Source organism: Cetorhinus maximus, chromosome 30, assembly GCF_964194155.1.
Source record: "Cetorhinus maximus chromosome 30, sCetMax3.hap1.1, whole genome shotgun sequence".
Lineage (NCBI taxonomy): Eukaryota > Metazoa > Chordata > Chondrichthyes > Lamniformes > Cetorhinidae > Cetorhinus > Cetorhinus maximus.
In genome coordinates, this window is record NC_135908.1 from 20856228 (window position 1) to 20868918 (window position 12691).

The following is a 12691-nucleotide window of genomic DNA, read 5'->3' on the forward strand; positions in this document are numbered from 1 at the left end:
ACCCATCCCCCCCCTCCTCCCCACCACCCATCCCGCGCCCTCCCCTCCCCCCACCACCCATCCCCCCCCTCCTCCCCCCACCACCCATCCCCCCCTCCCTCCCCCCACCACCCATCCCCCCCCTCCTCCCCCCACCACCACCCATCCCCCCCCCTCCTCCCCCCACCACCCATCCCCCCCCCACCACCCATCCCCCCCCCTCCTCCCCCCACCACCCATCCCCCCCCCACCACCCATCCCCCCCCCACCACCCATCCCCCCCCCACCCATCCCCCCCCCTCCTCCCCCCACCACCCATCCCCCCCCCCTCCTCCCCCCACCACCCATCCCCCCCCCTCCTCCCCCCACCACCCATCCCCCCCCCTCCACCCATCCCCCCCCCTCCTCCCCCCACCACCCATCCCCCCCCCTCCACCCATCCCCCCCCTCCTCCCCCCACCACCCATCCCCCCTCCCCCCCTCCTCCCCCCACCACCCATCCCCCCCCCTCCTCCCACCACCCATCCCCCCTCCCCCCTCCTCCCCCCACCACCCATCCCCCCCCCTCCTCCCACCACCCATCCCCCCCCCTCCTCCCCCACCACCATCCCCCCTCCCCCCCTCCTCCCCCCACCACCCATCCCCCCTCCCCCCCTCCTCCCCCCCACCACCCATCCCCCCTCCCCCCCTCCTCCCCCCCTCCTCCCCCCCACCACCCATCCCCCCTCCCCCCCTCCTCCCCCCACCACCCATCCCCCCTCCCCCCCTCCTCCCCCCACCACCCATCCCCCCTCCCCCCCTCCTCCCCCCACCACCCATCCCCCCTCCTCCTTCCCCCACCACCCATCACCCCCCCCTCCTCCCCCACCACCCATCCCCCCCCCCCCATCCCCCCCCCCCACCACCCCCCCCCCTCCCCCCTCTCACCGGAATAGACCGAGTTTCTCTCCGCCCCCGGGCTCCGCTCTCCCACCGCCGCCACTTTCCGCTGCAGCTTCTCCCGGACAAACTCGCTCAGCTCGGCCGCCCGGCGGCTCTTCCCGCTGCAGGGAAACCCGCACAGGATCACCAGCGGCATCGGGGGGATCGGGGATCGGGTGGATCGTGGATCGGGTGGATCGGGGATCGGGGATCAGGCTTGGGCTCCGGGGGCCTCGCGCCAGGGCCGCTCCTTAAAGGCGCCGCCGCGGCCGTTTATCTATTTCCAGTCGGCTCATTAAAGGGGAAGTGCGGAGAGTCACGTGGGCCAAATGCTGCCACCCTCAACCCCAGAGCCAACATCACTGGGAACGTTTAACGTCGGCGCAAAGCGGACAAGTCATCATTTCAGTGGATATTCTGTTTTATTAAACTTTACAAAAACTGCTGAAAAAAGAGGCAGACACTGTGGAAGCTTTTCATCTTCCACTCATCAGGACATATGCAAGAATTTATACCCCATGAGAAAAGGGTGCTGATTGGGAGTCTGATTGGCCGAGGGTGCTGATTGGGTGTCTGATTGGCCGAGGGTGCTGATTGGGAGTCTGATTGGCCGAGGGTGCTGATTGGGTGTCTGATTGGCCGAGGGTGCTGATTGGGAGTCTGATTGGCCGAGGGTGCTGATTGGGTGTCTGATTGGCCGAGGGTGCTGATTGGGAGTCTGATTGGCCGAGGGTGCTGATTGGGTGTCTGATTGGCCGAGGGTGCTGATTGGGAGTCTGATTGGCCAAGGGTGCTGATTGGGTGTCTGATTGGCCGAGGGTGCTGATTGGGAGTCTGATTGGCCAAGGGTGCTGATTGGGTGTCTGATTGGCCGAGGGTGCTGATTGGGAGTCTGATTGGCCGAGGGTGCTGATTGGGTGTCTGATTGGCCGAGGGTGCTGATTGGGAGTCTGATTGGCCGAGGGTGCTGATTGGGAGTCTGATTGGCCGAGGCGTTGCCAAGGGATGTAGGCCACACATCCCGACGACTGGCCGGATCATATCAAACAGCATGCCCCCTCGTAGATAGATTTTTGATAAGCAAGGGGGTGAAAGGTTATCGGGGAGGTAGTCAGGAATGTGGGGTTGAGGTTGCAGTCAGATCAGCCATGAATGGCGGGACAGGCTCAAGGGGGCCTCGGCCTCCCCCTGCTCCTAATTTGTGCATTTATATGTTTGTCTGGTGGCAATAGGCAGAGCACTGACCATACTAAACCAGCCCATGCTTCCAAAATTCAGAACATAATGCCTAACGCTAGATGTGATTCTCCAATTGGACAGCACTTGCTGAACAATCCTAAATGCACTAAAAATGAGCTAACGAGCAATTTAAGATTATCAGTCAGGCCGGCAATATGGCTCACTTATGCTTGCTAGAAGCTACGTCTATTCATACACAGGGCCCTGTCCTCTGCAGGCAAAAGGAGCATGTCCAGGCATTGCGCCTTTTTGAATTAAACAAAATCGTGGGGGATAATAGTTCCCTGGTGCATTCTCCATGACAAAGCCTGAATCAAGCAAAGTCAACTTGCCAACAATTCAGTACTGGGTCAGTTGAAGTTTGTGTTGGGTGAAGCTGAAGAAACGAAAAGCATTGGAAGAAAAACAAGGCTTATAGTGACAGGGCTGTAGATGAGTAAAAATGAGGGTGAGCAGGACAGTAGGTAAGTTCTGTAGGGTCAGATTGGTCCTGGTAATGAACTAAATGTACAGTCTAAATCTTAGCTCACAGGATTCTTTCACAGGATGTGGGTGTCACTGGCAAGGCCAGCATTTGTTGTCCATCCCTAATTGCCCTTGAACTGAGTGGCTTGCTAGGCCATTTCAGAGGGCAGTTAAGAGTCAACCACATTGCTGTGGGTCTGGAGTCACACATAGGCCAGATTGGTTGAGAACAGCAGATTTCCTTCCCTAAAGGGCATTAGTGAACCGGATAGGTTTTATTAATTGAATTCTTTACATTCCACTAGCTGCCTTGGTGGGATTTGAACCCATGCCCTCAGAGCATTAGCTGGACCTGTGGATTATGAGTCCAGTGCTATTACCACCACACCATCATTTCCCCCAATTGCATTGTAACATAACAACAAAAAGCAGCTGCATTTATATAGTGCCTGTAATGTGTTTCACAGGAGGATTATCAGACAAAATTTGAGATCAAGCAACATAAGAAGATATTACAACAGGTGACCAAAAGCTTGGTCAAAGAGGTAGGCTTTAAGGAGATCTCAAGCCCACATGTCCGTCCTTGGCCTGCTGCAATGTTCCAGTGAAGCTCAAAGCAAACTGGAGGAACAGCACCTCATCTTCCGACTAGGCACTTTACAGCCTTCCGGACTGAATATTGAGTTCAACAACTTGAGATCATGAACTCTCTCCTCCATCCCCACCCCTTTCCGATCCCCCTTTTTCCAACAATTTATATTTTTAAAATATATTTTTCTTTTCCCACCTTTATCTCCACCTTTTAGCCCATTTCGATCCCTTCCCCCCTCCCCACCCGCACTAGGGCCATCTGCCACTTGTTTGTCCTGCTTGCTACCCTTAATGTCACCATTAGCACATACCTTAGATAATATCACCACGGTCAACACCCCTTTGTCCTTTTGTCTATGACATCTTTGGCAGTCTCTTCTTTGTCTCCACCTATCACTGGCCCTCTATCCAGCTCTATCTGTCCCACCCCCCTCAACCAGCTTATATTTCTTCTGTTGAAGAGTCATACGGACTCGAAATGTTAACTGTGTTCCTCTCCACAGATGCTGTCAGACCTGCTGAGTTTTTCCAGCTATTTTTGTTTTTGTTTAAGGAGTGTCTTAGGTAGAGAGCTGGAGAGGAAGGTAGGAAGGGAATTGCACAGTTTAGAACAGAGGAAGCTGAATGCATACTCATGATGGAGCAGTTCAAATCAGGGACATGCAAAAGGCCAGAATTTATGAGTGCAAATATCTCAGAGGGCTGTGGCGCTGGAGGGAATTACACAGACAGGGAGGAGAGAGGCCACGGAGAGATTTGAAAAATAAGGATGAGGATTTTTAAATTGAGGCATTGCCAGACCAGGAACCAATGTGAGTCAATGAGTATAGGGGACTTGGTGCGAGATAGGATATGGGCAGCATGGATCAAACCTTATTTTATGCAATGATATCAGTTGTTGGATCATTTGGAGATTAACTACCGATACAGTAATAATTTGCATTTATGTAGCACCTCAGGATGTCTCAATATGCTTCACAGCCATCTAAATATTTTTAAAGTTGTAATGTAGAAAACGTTGCAGCCAATTTGTACAGAGCAAGCTACCACAAGAAAGCGATGTAATAATGAGCAGATAATCTGTTTCAGTGATAATGAGTGAGGGTTAAATGTAGGCCAGGACATCAGGGAGAACGCTGCTGCTCTTTGAACTAGAACCATGGGATCTTATTGGAACTCAGCATAATATTTCATCCAAAATGCAGCATGTCTGACAACACAGCACTCCACATCAAACTGGAGCATCAAACAAGATTTTTGATCCCAATTATCTGAAGTGGGTCTTGAGCCTTCTGACTTGGAGGCTACCGACAGAGCCACAACTGACACTTATTAAAAAAACTTTTAAAACCTGTAAGTGGTCTTAGACACCTGGTTACAAAGCCTAGGCTAAAGAGGTAAACAGCTGTAAGAGCTCTAAGTGAGGTTTGAGCAGTTTTCATCGAAAAATGTTAACTAAAAATATAAATTCAAAGGAACAAAAATATTCTGCTCCACAAAAATTTTCTAATGTAAGTTATATCCTCAGATTGACTCTAATTGACAGAAAAGAAGTGAAAAGAACTGTAGCTCCTATGAGTTGGGTCAATACCAGTGTAAATTAACAAGAAATTGTACCTAGACAATAATAGATATATAGCTGTGGTTTACAATGAGTAATCCAATCAAAGATCCCATTAACCTCAAGGTAGCAGCTCATACCCTCATACCCTGACATGAAATGACTTTTAAATTTACAGGTCAATTATTGATGTTTATTTCTTTAAGGCAGTGAATTTCTTTCCCTTTATTTCCTTGTCATTCCAATGTTTCTTTTCCATTGGTGTCTCAAGATGCCACATGATGCTGGAGCTGATGGCTGATTGATTTTATGTGGGATCTGGAAGAATGCTATATCGCACTTACCACGTCAGGCAGAAAAGTGAATCGATTTTTGTGAAGTAGGATCTCATATAGGGTTTTGATTTAAGTATTACCAGGTTAATTCTGACAGATAATTACAAGAATATTATACAATCTATATATATTTATGTTTCTTTTATATCATTACCTGTTAGTTGTATTGGTATTTGTTTTACTGTACTGTATATATTGTACTGGTTGCACATTTAATAATTCTTAAGAAGAAATAACTTGCCTTATAATTGTGCCTTTCATATCCTCAGGCCAACCCAAAGCACATTACAACTCTTGGAGTGCAGCCACTGCTGTTTTGTAGGCAATCGCAGCTGCCAACATGCACACAGCATGCACACTGTCGCTGGGCCAAAATGCTGGACCTCCCTCCCTAACAGCACTGTGGGTGTACCTACACCTCATGGACTGCAGCGGTTCAAGAAGGCAGCTCACCACCACCTTCTCGAGGGCAATTAGGCATGGGCAATAAATGCTGGCCTAGCCAGCGACGCCCACATCCCGTAAATTAATTTTTAAAAATCCCACTAACGGCAAAAGAGATATTCAGCCAGTTACTGTTGATGCTGCTTGAGGAATGAATATTGGCCAGGCTACCAGGAGAGCTCTGCACTCGGCTCTGAGGAAGTGCCCTGGGATTTTTCATGCCCTCCTGAAGTAGTGAACAAAGCCTTGACTTTACATCTCATAGTGAGGGACAGCCACCTCTGACAGTGCAGCATTAGGTAGTTAAACCCTGGTGTGGGATTTGAACCCATGGCCATCTGACTCAAAGATGAGAGTGGAACTATTCCAGTTTGTACCATTATATGAGCTACTTGTGGTGATTGTATCCACGTATAGTATTATTGTCGAATTTGGACTAACTGCACCGCATCTTTTTAAGTTAAAGCAAACCTGGGATGTAACATTGCTTTCCATACAACTCCCCTAGAATCTGCCTTTGCCCAATCCAAATATATAGCCTGTGATGGGGATGAAGGCACCTTAAGGTTGGGGGTGGATTTGTATCTGCACCTCCCAGTACGGAGAATTTCAGATCTGGGTTTTAATGCCAAAGGTTGGGTGGAGAGGCTGCAAATCAACATAAACAAAAAGAGATAATTACCCGAGCAACTCACACACCTCATTGTACTGGAGTGCAGAACAACACTTGTGGAAGGCCTCAGAGCTGATTGGCCTCTCAGCCAAAGATGGCGGGTGCATGTGTGTGCACACATGTACGTGTATGTGGGTGTGCGCATGTGCGTATGTGTGTGCATGCATGCGTGGCTGCACACATGTGCATGTGTGTGTAGGTGTGAGGGGGTGTGTGTGTGTGTGTGTTTATGTGGGTGTGTGTATGTTTGTGTGAGTGTGTGTTTGTGTGGGGATGTGTGTGTGTTTATGTGGGTGTGTGTTTGTGTTTGTGTGGGGGGGTATGTGTGTGTGTGTTTGTGTGGGTGTGTGTTTTTGTGGGTGTGTGCGTGTTTATGTATGTGTGGGTGTGTGTGTGTGTGTTTGTGTGGGGGGGGTGTGATTGTGTGGGTGTGTGTTTATGTAGGGGGGATGTGTGTGTGTTTGTGTGGGTGTGTGTGTTTGTGTGGGGGAATTGTGTGTTTGTATGGGTGTGTGTGGGGGGGGATGTGTGTGTGTGTGTTTATGTGGGTGTGTGTTTGTGTGGGTGTGTGTTTGTGTGGGTGGGTGTGTGTGTTGGGGGGGATGTGTTTGTGTGGGTGTGTGTGTGTGTTTGTGTGGGGGATGTATGGGTGTGTGTTTATGTGGGTGTGTGATTGTGTGGGTGTGTGTGTGTGGGGGAAGTGTGTGTTTGTGTGGGTGTGTGTTTATGTGTGTGGAAGGGGTGAGAGCAGCAACATAGAGTTAAATGGGATTGTGCTGCACGGAAACAGGCTGTTTAGCTCCACTGGTCATTTGCCAGTATTTATGCCCCACACACGCCCCCTCCCACCGTCCTTTATCAACTCGACCTGCATATCCTTCTATTAACACATTCTCACGACGCTCTGATAAAAGACGTTTCTCCTGAATTCCCAATTGGAAATATTTGTCACAAAAACCATATTTATGACCCCGAGTTTTGGTCTCTTTCCCTACCCACAGAAATGGGAAGATGTCCTCCACACGCCTGCCCTAGAAAATCCTTTCATAATTGAAAGACCTGTTTTAGGTCACTCCTCAGTCTTCTCGATCCTAGAGAAAGAGTCCTGGATTAGAATAGAAACGTGAAGTAAAAGGGGAGAAGGGAGGTTTGTAATGTAATGTCATGGGTTAGTCATCCTAGGTTGATGTGCTGGGGACATGGGTTCAAATCTCACCATGGCAGCTGTGGAGTTTAAATTCAATTAACAAAATCTAGGATTGAAAGCCTGTCTCAGTAATGGTTCATTTTTTTGTCATTTAAAAAAGCCCCACTAGCCGAAATCTGCCACCCTTATCTACATGTGCCCCCAGACCCACAGCAATGTGACTGACTCTTAAAATGCCAAGCAAGCCATTAGGGATGGGCAACAAATGCTGGCCTTGCCAGTGACACCCACATTCCCGTCAAAGAATAAATGAGCAAGCAAAACAGGACCTGAGCTAAAATAAAAGCCAAATACTGAGGATGTTGGAGACCAGAAATAAAAACAGGAAATGCTGGAAAAGCTCAGCAGGTCTGGGCAGCATTTAGGGCAGTTTTTATCTCAGATTTCCAGCATCCGCAGTATTTTGCTCTTAACTGAAGAAGAGTCATCTTGGGCTCACAGTGTGAAGCTGAGCTGTTGGAGGAAGGATACTATAAGTTATGGCAGCTTAGTGTGTCAGTCAAACACCAGCCAGCATGGAAGAGAGCATAGGGCATAGGCTACATAACTGCACCCCCTCCCTCCTCCCCAACTCCCCCAGCATCCACCCTGAGTGGCCTGAGCTGAGACCTCAGCCCCAAGTCGATGAACCTCAGGGAGAGCTATGTAATGAATCATTAACGAAATAGAAAGCCAAGTCTCTAGCTGCACACCCTATTCGCCAGCACATGCTCTTGGGATTAAACTGGAAATACTATTTGCTTAAACAATATATTCTTTATTCGCCACAAATAACTTTCTGGTTACATTAAAAGTGGTATAACAATGCAAAAACGTCAGAAAAATATAGAATAGTCCTTGCCGCCTCTTTAATATATCGATAAGACAATTGTACAGTAACAATAAATACATAAAATATAGGTGACGTGAATACACCATTGTTACAATATAATGTCCACATTCACCATTCGTTCATTCCAAATACAATCTGCAATCCCTTCAACCACGTCGCTCACTGGTTACAAATGCTGATTTTCTTTAAGGTTCAGGATGTTCGTCACTTCTCGCTATTTTTAACATATCTCTCGATAATCTTCATTATTAACCCCGTTCCCTGGGGGGAAATAAAAAGGAAATAGATACAATTTACAATCTACCCGTACTGCTATGTACACTGCGCGGGGACAAAGCTGTGTACAGCGTATAATGGACAGTCCCCTCGTTGTAACGTACCCAGTCAATATATCAATAGATCATGTTTGACAATTAAGATGCGCTTTCTGCTTTTTTTTTTGAATGAAAACAGTGAGAATTATCCCAAGCACCTTAAATATACCGGCACCGCTTTTTGTTTCACTGAACATTTTAAACTCATCCCTGTGGCCATAAGTTGCCACTTTAGTTTCCGTGTTGGGTCTTCAGGACAGACCTGAGGACGAGCATTTTTGTATCCATTTATCAAACACATCTGTGGTTCAGCGAAATGTGTCCAGGTAAGCGGGTGTATTTGATGTTCAACCTGTGATTCTTTATGTAGTTAGGGAAGACATTAAGACTCATGGTCAAGATTCAATGGGTTGTTGACTGTCTGTGGAGGAGGTTCAGTGAAGATTGAATGGGTTGGGTCAGTCACTGAGTGTCTCTGAAGGGGATTGAATGGGTTGGGTCAGTCACTGGGTATTTCTGAAGGGGATTGAATGGGTTGGGTCAGTCACTGGGTATTTCTGAAGAAGATTGAATGGATCGGGTTAGTCACTGAGTGTCTCTGAAGGAGATAGAATAGAGCAGGGGTAGTGGAGATAGGGATTATAAGAATATAAGAGCACAGAATTTAAGGGAACGCTTAGAGATTTCTGAAGATGCAATGTGGAGTAACAACGTGGGAATTTGGACAGTAGGTGAGACTTATACAGAGAAAAACAAAATATTAGTTCTAAAAAACACATTGAACTGGAGATAGGTAAGAGGTGAGGTAGATTAGAGTGGTCGCTCATGTTTTCCTATCCGACATTCCCCCTGACCCACCCCATTGATTTTGACAAATCTTAATATTTGCTGCTTTACCTCAGTGACAGAGTTGTATCTCAGTCGCCTTCCCTCTGCTTCTTGAGCTAGGGCAGCATCCAGTATCTTCTGGGTTAACAGGTTCCTAAGGTCCTTGGCACCTTCAGGGGAGTTCAGGGGAATCCTTGCCATGGTACCATCATGCCCATCTGGATAATCCAACAGGCTCTTCTTGCCCATGAAGTGCCCTAAAGAACAACAAAAAGAACATCTACAACCCTGTTGCTAACTGCACACAAGATGAATCGTTTCCCCCTAACACGCATTTGGAGTAACTCACCTAGTCTCATTGCCCCATCTAGTTCCCCATACCCCGCAATTTATTTTAATCTTCAAAACATTCTCCAATTCCTCTTTGAAAGCCAGATCCAGTGCCTCCTTGCCATGATCTTTTTCACAGTCAGGCATTCAAACCCCAGGCTGGTTTATGGCAGACAGGATAATGTTGGCACTATCAGGTACATCCTCCATTCACCAGCCTTACCATCCACCTACACTGAACAGCAACTTTCATTCATGATCGATTTTACCGAGAGAATGAGGCCCGAGGAAACTTCCAGGGACAGGGGAAATGAACGAGCAGCGACGGAGACAAACGAATGAGGGGACCAGGTTGTGAGTCAGATGAAAAGTCACCAGTGAAAAATTGTTTTCAAACTGATTTTAATATTAATTGAAATAAACACGTCTACATTTACAAAATCCTTAAAGCAATCCTAATCTTGATTTTGGTACTGTACTGCCAATGTTTGAAATCATATCCAATTCCACCCCCGCCATCCCCCACCCCCACTTCACCATATTTCAAGCATCAATATCTAGTAAAATACTTTCAATTGTAAGCAGATGTTGTCCTTAACATTGACTATGACTATACTCACCACCATCTAATGCCACCCCAGCCAGATACAGTTACACACTCAAGGAGAATCCCTTCTGAAGGAGTCTCTGAGACCTTGGGCACAATGTGAGTACACACAGCACATACACACACAACACACACATACACACACACACACAAAACACATACACACACACAACACATATACAGTCTCACTCACAATGTCACTCATACACACAAACACATATACACATACATACACACACATACATAGGCACATATAGTCTCTCTCACACACACACATACATAAATACATATACACACAAATCCATACATACACACAGTCTCATACACACACGTAAAACACATACACACAGTCTCTCTCATACACACACATACAATCTCGCTCACACAGTGTCACTCATACACACGCACACAAAATATGTACACACACACACACATACATATGCACATACAGTCTCACTCATACACACACAGTCACACACATCCATGCACAGACATACACACAAAAGGTGCCTGCCTCTCACCTGTCGCCCACAGATTCCCCCTGGGGTTGACTTTAATCTTGGAAACTTTGTTTCTGAGTTCAGTGAGATCCAGGCTGACTGAGGCGGTGACAGACAGGTAGGAGAAGACAGCCAGGTAAGCTAGGAAGCTGAGATGCCCCATCCTATAGATGGAATATGTTGACATGCTGAGCGATCTCTCTCTCTCTCAGTCTCTGTTGGTGCTAAAGCTTCTCCCGGTTACTCCAGCCCTGTCTCACAGCTTCATCCCACCGCCCCCTTTTTATAGCCCGCCAGCTGACGGCACCAATGGGCGGCGCTGGCTCGGGTCAGCCACCACCGCTGACTCTAACGGTGTGTCTATACCGACACTGAACAACCCGGGGGTGGGAGGGGGACACATCACAGAAATACACTGGAGAGGGAGGGAATGTGGTGGAGAGAGCGAGGATTAGTGAGAATCCAGGAGAAACTGAGTGAGGAAGGGATGTTTACTTCCCTATGAATATGAATGCTCCTTAAGAGTTGGGTAGGTTCCATCGAATTGGACCCTCTAGAGATAACCCAGTTAAACCAAAACCCCGTTTTCCTGGCTTAATTTCAACATTGGATTAGCTCAAGATCCCAATTTCGGACCATTAATCGGTTAAGAAATCGCTGATGTCATTCGGAATTACCTGAAAAAGTAAATTGCAGGCGCACGGGGCAAGTGGGACGAGCTGAGGAGCTCTGTCAGGGGGCCAGCATGGACACGGCGGGCCGAATGGCCCCCTCGTGTGCCGTGACCATTCGTCCTGTGCTCCTCTGGGCTGCCAGGACTGGGAACAGACAGGTAAATCGCACTGGGCAAAGCACCTGCACTGTCCCTCCGAATATATTCTATCAACATCTGGCCCTCGAGAGGCTTTCTTCCTGGGTAATATTTATATAAAGAGTTTAGAAATTGCTGTCCAGTGAGTGAACACATAGAATATATAGACTTTTCAGACCAGTCAGCCGAAAGATGCCAACAAATGCTCCACACGAGCCTCCCCCCCATTTTCATGCAGCCCTACCCAAATACTCTTCTGTCCCTTTTTGCCCCCATCTACACTCCCATCTTCCCTCAAATGCATCTATCAATGAAATCCTTGATGTTATTTTAACAAGGGGTTTCATTTTTACTTGTTCTTTAACTTTTAGGCCAGTGTCTATCATTAAACACCCCCCACCCAAAAAAAAAATCTTCCCTCCATACTCTGCTCCCACCATGATTTAACCCCTCATTTCCCACCTCCCTAATCCCTCGGGATGGAATCCTTTGTGAGACTCCCTACCCCCCATCCCCCCTCGCCCATTCAATACAGAGGCTGGAGAGTGGGGAAGGATTTCACAACAGCCAGACTCCAACTCCAACAGATCAAAGTCAAACCATTATTATTCATTTTCATCATGATTCATTATTAATATTCATGATTATTCATTTTCAGTCCATCCCATAATAGGAAACTGACCTAGGGAACCTGAGTCAATTTACTGTCTAAACATAGATAATGTTGTTAGACATAAGTTAAAAGTAACAGTGAAAGTCTTTTCAAAGTTTAAAGAGTGGTTAATTCGTGTCTATTTCAACTGGAAGATAAGTAACAGTTTCTGTTTTTATAAAATTACTGCATTAATTTGATAAACCCATTGCATTTGCTCCCTCCTTTGGTAATTCTTATCATTCTGAAACTAAATATTGCTGAAAATAGAGACATGCGGTTGAAAAGGGTTATGGGGGCTGGGGGCAGATGACAAAGTGGAGTTGAGGCCAGAAACAGATCAGTCATGATCTTATTGAATGGCAGAGCAGGCTTGAAAGGCTGAACGGCCTACTCCTGCCC

The 12691-nt window shown here is 47.4% G+C and overlaps 1 protein-coding gene across 1 annotated transcript; it reads right to left on the bottom strand.

Moving 5' to 3' along the window:
- Nucleotides 1-8328: 8328 nt before the first annotated feature.
- On the bottom strand, nucleotides 8329-11064 carry nmba (neuromedin Ba). Its single transcript, XM_078532589.1, has 3 exons — nucleotides 10848-11064; nucleotides 9459-9646; nucleotides 8329-8508 (listed from the first exon to the last, which is right to left on the bottom strand). The coding sequence occupies exons 1-3, from the start codon at nucleotides 11011-11013 to the stop codon at nucleotides 8452-8454; spliced, it is 411 nt and encodes a 136-aa protein (XP_078388715.1). The 5' UTR covers nucleotides 11014-11064; the 3' UTR covers nucleotides 8329-8451.
- Nucleotides 11065-12691: the final 1627 nt, after the last annotated feature.